Source organism: Meriones unguiculatus, chromosome 3 (assembly GCF_030254825.1).
Source record: "Meriones unguiculatus strain TT.TT164.6M chromosome 3, Bangor_MerUng_6.1, whole genome shotgun sequence".
In the NCBI taxonomy this organism is placed as follows: Eukaryota; Metazoa; Chordata; class Mammalia; order Rodentia; family Muridae; genus Meriones; species Meriones unguiculatus.
Genome location: NC_083351.1, coordinates 46,846,520 through 46,862,959, shown reverse-complemented (window position 1 = coordinate 46,862,959; position 16,440 = coordinate 46,846,520). Strand labels below are relative to the sequence as shown.

The window sequence follows — 16,440 nt, the reverse complement described above, 5'->3', positions numbered from 1 at the left end:
GAAGAGTGGATCTGGTGCTTAGCGACGGGAGGTTGTAATCATTTCATTCTCTGGAAACATTGGATAATGAGTCTTGATTTCCTAGATTACTTTGTGTGTCCATTAGAATGCTCTGAAGGTTTGATAAGAGGGTAGGTCTTCAGAGTACTTTACAAACCACAGCAAGGAAGGTGGCCAAAAATCAGTATGCTACAAATGCTTGAATTACTATAATAGGTGTTGCCTAGAAATATGATCATCTTCAAAACTGAAGTGTTTTGAAATAAACAATTTAGAATGCCTCTCCACTTCTGCTCAGAAAACATTAGCTTCTAAGGCACCAGCTTTGTGAATCTTATGAGGAACATATATGGGTTTTGTTTGGAAGTGTGGAAATGGGCCATCAGGGTACCATGAGTCCTCATGGTATTAGTGCTGAGAGTCTTCCGGGAGGGACACATGCAGTGATAAGTGAGAGTAAATTAGAGAGTTGGTACCTGCCAGAGGCTCACTGCAGGCATGGACCCCAGTGAAATCTAGGTAGAGTTGGTGTTACACTCATAAGATGACATAAAAATTTATTTTTTTTTAATATAAAAATTACTATTTCCTACAGTAGAATGGTTCCTTTCTACTAAATAGAATGGTTCCTTTGTGAGGCCTATAGACTTGGATTTTCCCCTCCCCGTGGATTGTGTTCCTTTGGAAAAGGCCAGGTTGATACTGTTCTAGAGCTCTCTCCTCCTGTTTCCTGTTTCTGGGAGTGAGGAGGCATAGAGGTCTGAGATGAGACTAGGGAGGCAAGATGTTGAAATCACATGGGAAAGGACAATTACTGTGTCAGTACTATAACTAAGAAAGGCAGCAGGCTCAGTTGCTGCTAGTGGAGGCTTTAGGTCTGCCGCCAGCAGAAGTGGGATCTCTATTGACATAACCTGTTTTATGCTTAGGTCCTAGGTCCCAGTTCCACTGTGAATAGCATCACAGCTTCCTACCACCAGCAGAAGACTCCTGTCCCTGTTCTCGGTTAGTGTCTCTTCTTTGATGTCAGTGCTGCTCAGGGCTGGGTGTTGGTGTTGGAGTGGCCAGCTGTGTAAGGGATCCTACTTAATTCTGAGGCCACAGCTTAAGGGGCTCTAATACTTCTAGTGGTGATGGCTTGGAGGGAAGGATACAAAATGATTTTTTCTGTTTATATTTTTTTAGTCAGGGTCTCTCTCACTATGTAGCTCTGGATAGCCTGGAGCTCACTGTGTAGACCAGGCAGACCATGAACTCACAGAAATTGATCTGCTTCTGCGTTCCAAGTGCTAGAATTAAAGATTCCCAGCACCACATGACATTTTATTTATTTATTTTTAAATTAACTCTTGAGAAGCCTGTGCCCAGTCTAGGGCATGTACTGCCATCTGTCTCTATTATCTCTCCCCTTCCCCCGCCCATAATGCCTATGCTTCAATCTGAGTTAGACCTTTTTTAATGAACTCCAACTTTGTTTTTAAAAAAGTGTAGTGACAGTTGCATGCACATATGCCCAATTGCAGTATGAGCCCTAACAGTCCACACCTATACACATGGGAGATTTCTGAATTGGGGTTTTGGCTCTTGCAATTACTCTTCCCATCTTCAGAACATTTTTAGGAGATGCATATTTTTATCACCTTACAACTGATGTTAGAATTTGAAGGCACATTTAAATATTATCAGTTCTTTACATTTCCTATTTAGTTCTGTCTAAAGCATTTTGTTTCTTGTTGGGAGGTGGTTCTTAGTTACATGACATACTTCTACAAGTTTGTAACCTTCAAGGCTTCATCCTGAAAGTTGAAAATTGCTGGCATGTATTTGGCACCTAAGTATTTGCATTTCAGGTGCACACTCCATCATACCAGCTTCTCTGGGCTCTGGAAAGCCAGTGGTAAATTCTATGCTAACTGCTTTTTAAATTGCTGTTACTGGCTCTTTCTAGTGTGACAGGCAATGGTCTGCAATGTTTTTCATGTAAAAGTTGTGCTGTAATGGCATTTTGATGACATTTGGAGTGGGCCTTGTATGTTCCCCTAACACCCTGTGAAGCAAAGAATTCTTTTTAGACCTGAGGCCATTTTGCTGTTTGTTTGTTTGTTTTATTGTCTAATCCCTGCCTCCATTTCATGCTGCTGGCCTGGTGATAACCTTCAGGACAGCTCCACTCAACTAAGTTTCTCTCTTTTTCTCTCTCTCTCCCTCTCTTCTTTCTTTCTTTCTTTCTTTCTTTCTTTCTTTCTTTCTTTCTTTCTTTCTTTCTTTATCTTTCTTTCTCTCTCTCCTTCTCTCTCATCTTTCTTTCTTCCCTTTTTTCTCTTTTTCTCTTTCTTTCTTCTTTTCTTTTCAAGATACAGTTTCTCTGTGTAGCCTTGGCTGTCCTGGACTCGCTTTATAGAGCAGGCTGGCCTCAAACTCACAGAGCTCTACCGGCCTTTGCCTCCCTGAGTGCTGGGATTACAGGAATGTGCTACTGTGCCCATCTTCCGTAAATTTTTCTAATGGCTTGCCAGCATCAAAGAGCACCATTACTTCTTTCTGTAAAGACTGTAACAATTGAGGCTTCATAATCTGAGTTAATGATGTCAGTGTCCTGTGATTCCAAGGTTGGGAGATATCCAATTACATTTCTTGTCACTGTGACAGAATTACCTATCACAACAGGGAAAGTTTGTATATAGGAGCAACTTGCTGCTATGGTGGCAGGGTTGTGTGGAGCTGATTGTAACATGGCACTGACCAGGAACTGGAGAGGTCAGATTCAAATCATAAACCCCACTTAAACTCAGCTCCTTTGTCTGCCTGCTGTGTTCCATGTCCAAAAGGTCCTACAACCTCCCAAAACACTGCCACCAGCTTAGGATCAACTGTTTACATACATGTTATGTATGTGTGTTAGTACATTTTTACCAAATCCTAACAGAAAAAAGAAAAAGTCTTATAATTCAAAAGGCAAAAAAACCGCTCACCAAATTAGACCCAATCAAACAACTCATGGCCCTTCCCCAGCTAACAGTGGTGTGAATGTGCTCAGGGAGGCTTGGCAGTGCCCACTGTGCATGTTTCATGCTTGGTGCCATACAACAGTGCAGACTGATGGCTTGTAGGTCTTGCAGAAATGCAGGATTTCTTGACATAGCCTGAAGTGATGCCGCTGGGAAATCTCTAGTCTAGGAGCAGCATATTACAGTTTTGGAAGAGTTCTCAAAGTATCTTTATTAATATGATGCTTTTTGCCCCATGAAATTCAAGCATGAAAATGTAAACATGTCCTCCTCTGCTGTCAGTCAGCTCAGGTCATCATTCTCTGCCCAAAGTCTGACATTGTATATTTATTCTTGACTAAGAAGAGAGCCACACGTTAAGTATATATGTTGTAGTTTGAAAAGACAATAGATTATTTTATAACTTTCCAAAGATAAAATCTTATTTCAAGCTTTAACCACCATGAAATTATGGACCTTGTTTAACCCTGTTTTGGTATTGATATTCTTATATAACCAAAACTTTTGAAAAAAAAACAAACTTCTGGTGGATTTTATGTACATGGTTTGTCTTGCTGGGGGGGGGCAGAGGGATTGTTTTTTTTTATTTCTGGAAAAGACGGGTAGTAAACATGGGTGATTATAAACTGTTATGGTCAGTAGGAAAATCTAGATTATAAAGTATCTTGAAGAAAATTAAAATTTGATCTAGGCATGATGATACAGGCCTCTAAAGTCAGCACTCAGAAGCAGAAGCAGGACTAAGCTTAAGGCCTGGGCTACAGACCAGCAAGACCCTTCCCAGAAAAAAGGAATAGGATTAAAATCTGACAGTTTGCAATTATATGTGTGTATAAAGCATGTGTTTGTGTAAAATGCAAAATTATGCTTTAAAAATTCTCTTAAATATTTTTCTTACATTGTTATATATTTTAAAATCATTCAATAGTACATGCACAAACATACTGCTGGAAAGTTAATTACTAACAATAATGAGAAAATGATCCTTATATATACTTTTTTCATGCCTGTGCTTCCAGATAGGATTTCTAGTTAAATAGACTCTAAAGAAGGTTTTAGGTGATAATGGCAGACTTCCTACCTGAAACTACTTCCTATTTTGCTTTTTAAAAATTCAGAGTTCTGCTGACCACCCTGTTTACAGAGTTCTAGTGTATTTTCTGTCACTCACTTGATTTGCTATTACATACTGCCACAATACAATACTGCCATTGTATTTCATGCATAAAATTGAGAAAAAAAATCCACGTGTAGTAAAATGTAGATCTTAGATGTATAATTTGACAAATTTTTTGTTTTAAACATACACTGCAGGCTGGAGAAAGAACTTGGTAATTAAGAGCATTCATTGTTCTTGTAGAGGACCAGAGTTGGTTCACCCGTAGTGGCTTACAGTCGTCCAGAACAGTTCCCTGGGATTCAGTGTCCTCTCTGGCCTCCAGGGGCACTGTGTGCATGTGGCGCAGGTACATATAGGCAGCTAAAACACAGGCATAAACACATCGAAAAATTAAAAAATAAACAAAAAAGTGAACATTACCCTTCCCTATTCAACCTTGTGCTCTGAATCACCTAGTGAGCCTGCCTGAAGCCTGATGCCTGCCCTCTTCTCAGGACGGCCACCTGCACATGCTTGACCCTGCTGAGTTATGAGGGTGGCAAGCCTGTTGTTACTTCCCTTCCATTCTTTCTTTCAGATGCTGGGATTTGTATGCCACCAAAGATCGACCAGAGAAGCCAGTGGAAGCTGAGCCTGCTGGAATAACTGCCCTGTTAGGAAGGTGTACTGGGAAGATCATTTGCCCACTTACTCGCTGTGCTTCTGGCCCTTGCTCCTCAGAGGCCTAGCTGTTGAGAACTGGAATATGGCATGGTCTGCCTTTGCACTGCATGCAGCAACTATGAGTTTGACCTCAGCTAGCACTAGGCAGTCCATTTTTATTTTGGATGTACATCTTAAGTACTATCAGAACTTTGTTTTAGCCAGCATATTACAGTTTTTGGTGTTTTTTAATTGCTGTGTTTAGCTGCTCATGGTGGGACATGCCTATAATCGCAGCAGCTCAAGAAGCTGAGGCAGAAAGACTGGTACAAATTCAAGACCAGCGTGGGCTACAGCAAGAACTTAGCTCAAAACAGTCTAACCTCTGTTCTCGTACTTAGTGTTATTTGAGAGTGTGGTTACTTATGCAGATCATGAGCCTGAGTCCTACTCCCAAATCCAGGCCTGGTTTCTGTTGCAGCCTTGGCCAGCTCTTGTCACTGATTTGATCCTCAGCTTCTGCTGTTCATAGAGAATGATGTTTCATGGCTCCTACCTCAAAAAAAAAAAATGAAGACAAGTGGAATCACATTTCTAAGTTGTTACACTTGCTGATACAGCATATTGTGTATAAATAGGCCATTAGTACTGTCAGCATATAGTCAGATGTGATTACGTAGCTGGCATCTTTTTACCTGACTCAATAAAAAGTTAAGTGTGTTTGGGGACTGCAGAGTTGACTCAGTGGTTAAGAGCAATTGTTGCTTTTCCAGAGGACCTTGGTTTGATTCCCAGCACCTACATGGCAAATCAGAACCGTCTGTTTACTCCAGTTCCAGAGGATCTAATGCCCTCTTCTGACCTGACTGAACACCAGGCAAGCACATCATACACAAACATACATGCAGGCAAAACAACTCTTACACACAAAATAAATCTCTAAAATTTTTTTTTTAATTAAATGTGTATCCTACCGGGTTATATGCTACCGGCTTTGATTGGGTTAAGCTTCCTCTAGCCATGCTGTTATAGGGACTGTTCTGTGTATATTCTGCTCAAGAGTCATCAGTGATAGGGTGGAATGGATTGGGATTTGCTGACATGTCCTGCCCTTTGGTAATGGTAGGCAGCAGGGATAGCATGGTAGCAGGATTGGAGATTACCCTTTGTTCCCGACGACACTGCCGGCAGCCTCCTTTAGTTTTTTGTGTGGTGTTTTGACATCAGGTGTGGAGGTGCGGAGTTTGGAGTTTTCCCAGCTGGTTTTTGGTCTTTCATTGGTCCAATATTTTCTTACTATGTTCTTTTTCCTCAATTTTGGAACCGTAATATATAGCCTGTGCCATTATATGTTGGAAGTATGAGGTCTGCTTTTTTATTTTGATTTTATAGGGAATTACAATTAAAAGATTGCATAAATATCAGATGAGACTTTGAACTTTTAAACATTGTTGAGACTGATAGACTATGGGGACTTTTGAAGTTGGACTAAATGCATTTTGTGTTATGTTATGGCTACAAGCCTATGGGGAGTGGAATGTAGTGGTTTGATTAGGTATGGCCCCCCATAGATTCATGTGTTTGAATACTTGCCCATGGGGAGTGGAACTATTAAGAGGTTTGTCCTTGTTAGTGTAGGTGTGGCCTTATTGGAGGAAGTGTCACTGAGGGAGTGGGCTTTGAGGTCCCTATGCTCAAGCTATACCCTGTGTGACACAGTATCCCCTGCTGCCTTTGGATCAGGGTGTAGGTGTCTCGGATCTTCAAGCAGCATGTCTGCCTGGATGCTGCCATGCTTCCTGCCATGACAGTAATAGACTAAACCTCTGAAACCATAAGCAAGCCTCAATTAAATGTTTTATTTTATAAGAATTGCTGTGGTCATGGTGTCTCTTCACAACAGTAAACCCTTATTAGGTCATTAACTGACCTGTGTTTTATTCTGTTTCCAAAATATCTTTGAAAGAATGAGATTACTTTCTCTTTTTTTATCAAGTCTAGAAAGAGATCAATTTATTTTTAATAAGAGATTTTTACAAATTATTCTTTGACAATTTTATATTTGTACATAATGAATTTTATTTGTTCTCCTCCTCCTCTCTTCTACTGAGGCCCTTTTTCTGCCCAAGAATCCCCTCTCCTATTTTCATGGCTTTTTAAGTTTACTTAGGGTTGCTTGCATGAGCAGATGTGGAAGGCTAGTTACTAGAACGTGGGGAATTTTCCTGGGTATACCACCCAGGAAATTAATATCCCTCCCCAACAAAAGTTTCATAGCTAATCCTTGAGTACAATTAAAAATCTCTTCTATGTGTTTAATACCAGAACCAGGCTTTTATCACTATGTGTAAAGTAACAGAAAAATGCTACTTTTGGCCCTCAATATATAGATCAACCCAAAATTGTAATTTCAGAAGATTTACGTGTTTGCTGTAAAAGTCAACTTTTCTGTATATTTTAAATTTTTCACAAAGTAGAAAAAGAAAAGGCAATGTCTTGTGTTTTGGAGAGATCCACTTTTGACTCACTCCATAATGGGTTTACTGCAACTAGGCGCTAGTTTCTAAAGGCTGTGAGTATGTCGTGAGGGCTCTTTGGCAGGGATTAGTGAACAGGTTCACTGATATCCCTGATATATATGTTACTTACATGACATAGTATTGGAGTGCTCCTTGGTAACAGACGGGAAATGGAGATAAATGTGCATGGTATGGATTTTCAGATGCTTAGTTCTTTTAATGTTATAGCAGCCCAGTGTGGTAGTGCACACAATTAATCCCAGCACTCAGGAGGCAGAGCCAGGTGGATATTTGAGTTCTAGGCCACCCTGGTATACATGGTGAGTCTCAGAACAGCCACCCACAGTTACATAGAGAGACCCTGTCTCAGACAAACAAAAAACATAATAATGCTACAGCAACAAGAATTAATTTGTAGCAATTATGGTCACTCTTAGCTGAACAGCGTTACATTTTGCCCATTTTGAGATTAAGTAAATGTTCTCCTTTATGGGGCCTGCCTCACAGCAGCCCACGAAGTCAGGAGAAGCATGTCTGGAATGGCCAGCAAGAGCCATACAGGGATCACACACCCCGGGAACAGCTGATGGCTAGTTCAGCTTCCAGAGAACAAAGAATATATACCCCTAGGGGATTGGTTAGTGGTCTCTAAGAATAGATGTACATAATTGGTTGAAAGTAGGCATGTCAAGGATGCTTGGTTTGCATGTGGATAAGTGCAGGGAGGTTGAGCTGAGAGGGAGCTGTGTCAGAGGCCATATATGAGCTGTGGCTAGGGGAATGTATAAAGGCACTCCCCAGATGAAGTCAGGCAGAGAGCAGGGGACCTGCCAAGGGGAGAGAGTTCAGCCTTTAACCCTGAGCTAGAACTAATAATGGCTATCAGGTCCAGGCAAGAGCTGCAACTTCAACCAGTAGGTTACCTCCAACAAGTAGGTAGAACAGGCCTACCATATTGACAGTTGAGACGAGGAGGGACTTGTAGGGTATGTGACAAGGGGAATGATGAGCGCTAACTTTGGGAAAAGGTGTTGAGCTTTAGAAAATAGATTGAGGCTCTATCTCAGCAAATTCTTGTCACAGTAAGTTAAAAAGTCTTGGTTTCTCTGGATTGTGTTGAGTAAGGTTCATTCTTTGTCTGTGTTGAATCATATAGTTTTGTTGAGTGCTGCAGACATCAGCAGGGAACTTGCAGAGAGCTATCTTCCTCAATTAGTGGACTTCACACTCTGAATTCTGAGGTAGAAACTAACATTTGGAGGTGTTAAGGACTTTTCATTGTTTTGTGGTATTGAACACCCTCAGGGCCCTGCACATCCAAATCAAGTGAGCTACATTCTCAGACCTAATGTTTTCATTATATCTTTATGAATATAGCTTGGGATAACTTAGCACTTTTGTAAAAGGAACTATTATTCATCTGTTTCAGTTGTTGTGTTGGGCTTACTGTTTCTGTCTGCTAACTTAGGCCTAGTCCTGGAAGCTTCCAGCCTTTATATCATCTAACCTAGACCTAGGATGTTTTCAGACTCTGAGAATTGCTGCTTAATAAGCTCACCTTTTCTTGTTCTGTCTGAGCTCATAGCTGGCTGGCTATTCAGCTGTTCTGGCTCAAACTCCTCCCTACTAACTTAGTCTGGCTTTTCTACTTACTCCAGACTTACTCCAGCAGTCTTTTCTAATCTTTTGGCTCCTCATTCTATGGCTTGTTCTGTCTTCACCTGTAGTCTAGCTTGTTCTCTCATTCAACTTCTCTGTAAAACTTTCTCGGTAAAACTGCCTCCTCTCTCTCTCTAATTTTGTGTTGCTCCCTTAAGTAGCTTCCCTTTCCTCTTTCCTCTCAGGAGAGTTAAGCATATCCTGTTCTGTCAAATATTTCTGATTCATCACTTTCTTTCTGCCCCTCAATTAGACATCACTTTCAAACATGGGTGCTTCCTTCTACAAACTAATTTTTTTTTACCTTTGTTGTTTGGCATGTACCACCATGCCTGGACCTAAGCTTTTCTTTTCCTGAAACTTGCTCTATACCAGGCTGTGCTTGAACCTAGACCTGCTTGCCTCTGTCTCTGGAATTAAAGTCATGTGTGTATTCCAGCTAGATCACACAGATCTAGAAGGTCTTTGAATGTGATCTCTTGCCAGAGCAGCCATTTTCCGAATTAAAATTCCTCTATACACTTTTATATATTTTTAATATTTTTTTTCCTTTTGTACATACACACATATATTTGAAAAACTTTTCATTGCTGTGCCTGAAGAACATTGCTATTCAGTCAAGCTGGTCTTGAACCTGCTGAGGCTTCCAGCCTCTGTGTTGTTGAGTCTTGGAAATAAGATGCACAACTTAGCCCAGTGAAAGGATATTAGAAACAAACACCTGGCCGTTCTTAGTAATTCAAAGTGACTGCAAATTGGAAAGCAAAGTCAGGTTTGTTTTTCCCCCTCTTTGTCTTACTCTTACAGAAGAAAACATTTAACTGGGGGTTTACTTACATTTGGAGGATAGTCTATCATCATCATGGCAGGGAATATGGTTATAGGCAGGCACGTAGGCATAGTGCTGGAGACGTAGCTGAAGGCTTTCCATCCTTATAGGCAGCAAGCAGAGAGGGAGATACTAGGCCTGGCATGGGCTTTTAAAACCTCAAAGCTCACTTATAGTGACACATCTTCTATAAGGCTACACTTCAAATTCTTCTCAAACAGTTGCACTCCCTGGGGACTAAGCACTTTGAACACATGAGCCTAAGAGAGCCATTCTCATTGAAACCACTGCTCCTGTTTTGCTAGTCCGTTCTGTGTAAGCCCATGGGAGTCATCAGCTGTTACATGGGGGGTGAGGATGGAAATCTCAACAGATGCTAACTACATTCTCAAGAGCAGTGGTTCTCAATCTTCTAATACTGGACTCCTTTAATACAGTTCTTCATGTTGTGGTGATCCCCAACCATAGAATTATTTCATTTTTACTTTATAACTGTAATTTTGCTACTGTTAGGAGTTGTAATGCAAATATCTGATACATAGGGTATCTGATGTGCAACCCCCAAAGAGGCCATGCCCCACAGGTTGAGAACTACTGCTCAAGAGGTTGTACACAGCAGCTAAGGCTCACCTGGTGCTGTTTGGCAAGACTAACTGGTACTCTTGAGTCCTAAGCCCTCTGTTCTCTGTGCTCGTAAGCTCTTTTCTTTGCCTCGTGCCCACCTTTACTCTTTTGACTTCAAAGTCCAAAAACTTGAGCTGACATCTTCGTATAAAGATGAGGGTTTGGGTTGTGAATCCTCACACTTTAGTGTCCTTGGTCAAAGGAATGTCATTTCCCGACCTCGTGTGTTGCCAGTAAGCAAGGTTTCTCAGTGTTACCTATTGGCATTTTGAGTCACGATGTTCTTTGCCCTGGGGTGGCATTGTAGGTAGGTTATTTACAATTTCCATGGCTCTACTCACTAGATAGTGGTCCGTATCGCCAATCCTGTTGTAACAAACTTGTCATGTTACCCTCAGTTAGCTGTTAAGCTTAGTTGATGTCAGAAATTCTAAGCTGTTGAAGTGTTTTTGTGTGAAGAATGTCTCTTTCTACTGGGACAGGTGGATCCAGTGAGGGATTCAAAGGTGCTTTGAGAAAGAATGCAGCTCTCAACTTGCTATTTTTATAAGTGTTTAGGCCTGGAGACTTCCTTCAGAAAACACATTTCATCTCTCCTTCGTCAAGACCCTTCACCCTCTGGGACTCGCTCACTGGCTTGGGTTCTTCAACTCCTAGGAGCTGAAGGTAGAAGTGACTTATCATTGTTTTCCATTTTAATGAATTTCAAAGCACTTATTTTAAAAGTTCATAGGGTTTACCACCTCTGTGTAAAGGTGTTGAGAGATGGAGATGTAATCAACCTAAACTTGTCTTTTAGTGAGTGTTCATGGAGTAGAATAGTGTAGGAAGAAACTGAGTTAAGATACATTGATGTTTCCAACTCTTGCCTGATCTCTGGCTTTCCAGGGCAAGGCTTAGTCATCTTGCCAAGCCATACTACCTTCAGATGTCTTTCCATTGCTCTTCTCTACCTTGCCACTTCAGGTTTCTGGTGTCAGATAGGTAATATTACCTGCCTGGTCTGGGTCCAGGCCCTGACATGTTAGGCTTTCTATTCGAAGGTACCTAGGTAGACCTGATGTTGAGCAAATGGCATCTTGGAGCTCCAGATGCTCAGTGAGCAAATGTGACTAAGATCCCCCAGTAAGACTTGAAGGCTCTTGTTTAAGAGCTAGAAGTCATGATCACTCCTGGGGGGTCAAATCCCAAAGCATGTATCTGCTTTCCATCAGCTGTGAGAGAAAAAGCCACTGGTCGATATGGGGAAACTAAGTGGGATCACGGCTGGGTTCTCCAGGCACATTCCAGACCACTGGTGTCAACAACAGCAGCAACTCTTATTGCAGCTTACATCTTGTGGGCAGCAGCAGCCATGGTCCAAGATGGCTCACTCCATCTCCCATTTTATTTGTTTGTCGAACCAACAAAAACACAGAGTGACATAGTAAAGACAACCAGGGATGGCCACCATATGTTCACACACCTGAATAGACCAGGGGAGTCCAGTGAGGTCTCACACTGATCCCAGACACTTTGTCGGAAGCTGTGGTCAGCCTGTCATTTATGTCCCAAACAAAAGGCACCTTAACCAGACTTACCTCTGGAAATGACCAATGAGATGACTTTCGATTTTGTTGCTTTTAGGTGTGGAAGTATCAGATTCCTTCAAGGCTCTGGGCAGTGATTGATCAAAAGGAGTTCTGGGACCCTGGAATGTCTTAGGTTGTACACCAACTAGAATTCTCTTGACCACCATACTCTTTCCTACTCTGAGGGGCTCTGAGACCCCCAGTGTCTTGAGGTCTGGTCTCTGGGGATCTCACTGGCCCCCCCAGAAATGTTGTGAGGTATCCACCAGAGAAGACCACTTTGGCATGGGTTCAAGCCAGAAAGTCTTTATTAACTGGCAACTATTAACTGCATGTTAAGGGCCTGAGTACAGTCCCAAGCCTTTTCAAAGTAAGCTTTTAAGTACAAAAACCACATTCTGCATTGACACATTTCAATTAGCAAGAACAGTTAGCTGGAAGGGAACTACAGAAGCCAAAAAGCAAGATTAGTACACTTAGGGACTTTCCCAGAACTTTGAACTTTGATGGGTTAGGTCTTTGTTCCAAGTTTTGGCAAATGTTGCTGACTGTGCTGAATTTCAAGACCTGAATGGTACTTCCATCATGGCGTCCATCAGTTGTGCTAAGGTCTGGGGGCCTATTACACTCATAGTCTTCAGCAGCCAAATACCCTGGTGGCTTACTACAGACCAGTTTTGAGATATAACTAACTGGAAAGTAGGAGGTACAGTTAAAACAGGGCACATTGTTTTCACCAGCAGATTCTAAACTTTGGGAGTTTGCCACAGGTGTGAAATACTAGCGCTGCTTTGTGGGAGACAACGCATTCAGCATTCCTCTGTAAGAAACTCTGGATGGAGAGCCTCTTGTATCTTTTAGCTTCGTTTAGTCTAAATTTGTTTTTATCACATTTTTCCTTAGTATATTCTAACAATGTAGTTGCTACAGGAGCAGGCACATGAGTGGCAGAACAGTGTTAGAACAAGTTTCTCCCGAGAGAAACTTGAGCATAGAGCATTTCTGACCCTCTCCTATCCCCCCTCCACTCCCAGGCTTTTGTACCATTTAAGGCTGTGCACACACATCTGTGTGGCTCTTACTATGTCAGGAAATAGACACAACCTGAAGGGAAGAGGACACGAGGGGTTTTTAATGCTACAGGAATGGACGTGCCAGCTCAGCACCATGTATAGGTGAGCCCTCATGCAGTGAAGCTGACGCGTTATCACCACAGTGAATGTGCTGCATCTGTTCAGAAGCACCTTCTGTACAGGAAGAAAGGCCCATGCTCCTCATACTCAAAGCGGTGGACCCACAGTGGTTGAAAACCCTGGAGTGAGGCTAGGATAGAGCCACCAGTCCACACTGCAGTGTCTCTCTCAGGCAGCACGTTTACCTGGGGGGTGTCGTTGGGACACATGCTGCTCAATTCCTTCTGCAGACGGTTAGGGAAGCCCCGAAGCATAGTGCTGCCCCCACAGAGCAGGATGTTCCCCATGAGGTCTCGTTTGAGGGCAATGTCACACTTGTTAAGGCATGACACTGTCTGGGTGTGGAGGCCCAGCTGCATGGACTTGATCAGAGACGGCTTGAAGAACATCTCTGAGCAGAGGAACCTCTCTTGGCCCAGACGGATCTCTTTCCCATCAGGCAGAGTATAATGGATCTCATGTTGAATGGGAGGGATTTTCTTCTCTTCAATGGGGTCTAGAGCCACAAAGCAGCATTTCGTCTTAATGTCCTCCACAATGCTGATCTGGTCCTCAGTGAAGTGTTTTCCAGAGCTGTTCATCAAGCTCATCAGGTAGGTTGTCAAGTCAGACCCTGCATAGTCTAGCCTCCCTGTGATGCTGGGCAAAGGATAGCCCTCATATATGGGGACCACATAAGACACGCCATGGCCAACCTCCACCACCAGGCCAGAGGTGCGTCCGTAGGAGTACATGGACAGGCGGGACTGGTAGGCGATGTGCATTGCAGGTGTGTTGAAGGTCTCAAACAGCATCTCAGCATACTTCTCTCTGTTGGTGTGAGGGCTCAGGGGTGGGTCTGAAACCAGGACTGCGTGCTCCTCTGGGGCGATCTTCATTTCATGTCGGAAGAGGTATTCCCAGATGTCCTGCACTGTGTCCCAGTCCACAATGATGCCATGACGTAGGGGGTTGACCAGCTTGAGATGTATCTCTGGATTAAAGAGCTCATGCCCCACAAAGGTCTCTTTTCGATTATCCCCAGTCTTGGCTGTCTCCATGTAGGGCTTGCCCACTGTTGTTGAGATCATATGAGTGGGCTTTGGCAGGCCAGCAAAGCCACATTTACAGAAGCCGGTGCCAAGGTCGACAACCACTGCTTTGGTCACCTCTAGCCTCGGCCTGTCTTTGGACACAGTTGACTTAGCAGGGTCTTCCACCTCGGCACTGTCCCGACGGACCCACACTGCTCTCTTTGCTGGGCCATCCTTTAGAGAGGCAGTGTGGAGGACCTGTGAATGCATGGAGGCCTGGTCACCAGCTTTTGTGGCAGGCCCATCCCCTATATCTGCTGCCTGTGGAGCCCACACACTGTCCAGAGACATACTGCTCTCAGAAAGCTCCTGATCCTGCTGGCCACAAGGCCTGAAAGGCCTAAATTAGAGGACAGCTTGAGAATCTGCCCAACAGTGACATCACTGATTATGACATAATCCAGTGACCAGATGCTTTCTAGATGCTGGAGAGTGGTGGTAGGGTAAAGAGAGATACTATCGCCGAAATGCTCCATCCCCAACTTTGTAGTAAGGCTTGATTATTGATTCAGTTGATATTTGTTGAGAGCCTGTGACATGCAGGGCAGCAGGAGTACTACACCCAAGGAGGAATGACAGAATATCACCCTTACCTGGTCTACATTCTACATGTGCACTAGGAGGAAGACAGGACTTTTTTTTTTTTTTTTTTAATGAAAAAAATTGAATTTAGAAAAGATTTTAGAGAAAAATCAGAAGAAGGGGGCTGGCCATGCTGATGTGTAGGCGAGGCTTCCTGAGCTGCCAGCAGTTGTGTAAAGAGCTGAAGGAGGTAACTGGTGGCACGTGCGTTAGGGATACAGTAGGTGCAGAGGCCAGTGGGACACAGCCAGATCCAGCCTCTGACCTGTGCTGTGTAAACTTGCTGGAGCAGCTCATTCTCTTATGGTGTTGACTCAACATCACAAGGACCCTCCCAAAGGCTGTATGAAAAGAAACGTGACTGGCCCTTTAGAGAAGTTTGCTGACCTCAACTGACAGAATCTGCAAGAAGACCAATGTGGTCGGGGGAAAGAACCTAAAAATTTAGGTGGGGAGCGTGGGAGAAGTAAGACTGTTGGAGAGAATAATCAGGTCCCATTAGGCATGGGTCATTGTAAGGACAGACAGGGTTAGAAAGCACTAGAGGAATTAAACAAAATGACACTAAGTTAGTTCTTGCTGGCATCATCTGCTGCTGTGCGGTCTGAAAAGCCCTTCTGCCTCATATTGGGCACTAAGGTGATGCATAGGCAACAGAATTATTTCTGGACATAGACTTGCACCCCATCAGTCATAGAGGGCATTAAAATCATCCCCTAGTGAGTCCCACCGATGGGAGCATTAAGGCTCAGGTGCATAGCCTTCATGGCCAGTAGACTAGACAGCCTTCCTTCCCAGCATGTGCTGCACACATATTGACACCTAACATGCATGTCTGAGGCTGCTTGACCATCTATCTCTCCAGCCAGACACACTGACCCAATACCCACCACTCTTGGTGCAGAGGTCTTTAGACCTGGTTAATTGATGTTGAATGAACTTTGGTTAAAGAATTGTCACTCTTTAAAACTGTTTGCACTTGAATTCTGAACCTCCACACTAAGTGCAGAGCCCAGAATCTAACCTTATGCCTCATCTTGGACCTTACCCTCAGCTCTGTGCTAGATGTGATGTGAGACAGCCATTATGGTGATAGGTTCCTTCCTCCATGGAGGTGGTGGCAGATCCCCTTGGCCTTAGATGTGAAAAGAAAAGGGTGAAGTGGAGAAAAAAACCACAAAAAAACTCAACTCCTTCAACTGCTGATAGGCTACTTGAGCAAGCTGAATAAGCAGAACACTGGAAAACTGACAGTCCAACTTTGCAAAGACAAAGTGGTCAGTCCTTCAAACTCTGCTTCCCAGAAAAGCCTGATATTCTGGGCCAGTAGGCTGAAGAAACACCAGGAAACCTCTGGTGGCTGCCCAGGCAGTCAGCTGTCTCTGTCATTTCTATAGTTCTGGAAGCTGTTTGCTCTGTGCTTCCTACATACTTGGGTAATATTTCCTTCTAAGGTCTGATGAGATTGAAGACTAGTCATAGTTTTACTACAATTAAACTTAAGAGAATAGTTTATATCTAAAAAGATGTTTTAAGGTCTAGATAGATGTTTTTAGGTTGATCGATACAAAATATAAGAAAGGGGTTTAGGTATAGAACTTAGGACTCACCAGGATAGGA

The 16,440-nt window shown here is 43.0% G+C and overlaps 2 protein-coding genes across 2 annotated transcripts in view; one reads left to right on the top strand and one right to left on the bottom strand.

The window, feature by feature from the left end:
• Elp1 (elongator acetyltransferase complex subunit 1) overlaps positions 1 to 5,503 on the top strand; it is a 61,133-nt gene extending 55,630 nt beyond the window's left edge. The window contains exons 36-37 of the mRNA XM_060379935.1: positions 930 to 1,005; positions 4,706 to 5,503. Coding sequence (XP_060235918.1) covers positions 930 to 1,005; positions 4,706 to 4,773 — 144 coding nt within the window. The 3' untranslated portion in view covers positions 4,774 to 5,503. The remainder of the gene's footprint in view (positions 1 to 929; positions 1,006 to 4,705) is intronic.
• A 7,576-nt stretch (positions 5,504 to 13,079) lies between these two features.
• Actl7a (actin like 7A) lies at positions 13,080 to 14,582 on the bottom strand. Its single transcript, XM_021628192.2, has one exon. It carries the CDS (start codon positions 14,527 to 14,529, stop codon positions 13,207 to 13,209), a length of 1,323 nt encoding a protein of 440 aa, XP_021483867.1. The 5' UTR covers positions 14,530 to 14,582; the 3' UTR covers positions 13,080 to 13,206.
• Positions 14,583 to 16,440: the final 1,858 nt, after the last annotated feature.

Bases quoted from the DNA above. Each gene is read 5' to 3' on its own strand.
- Actl7a (XM_021628192.2), bottom strand. From the start codon at position 14,529: ATGTCTCTGGACAGTGTGTGGGCTCCACAGGCAGCAGATATAGGGGAT.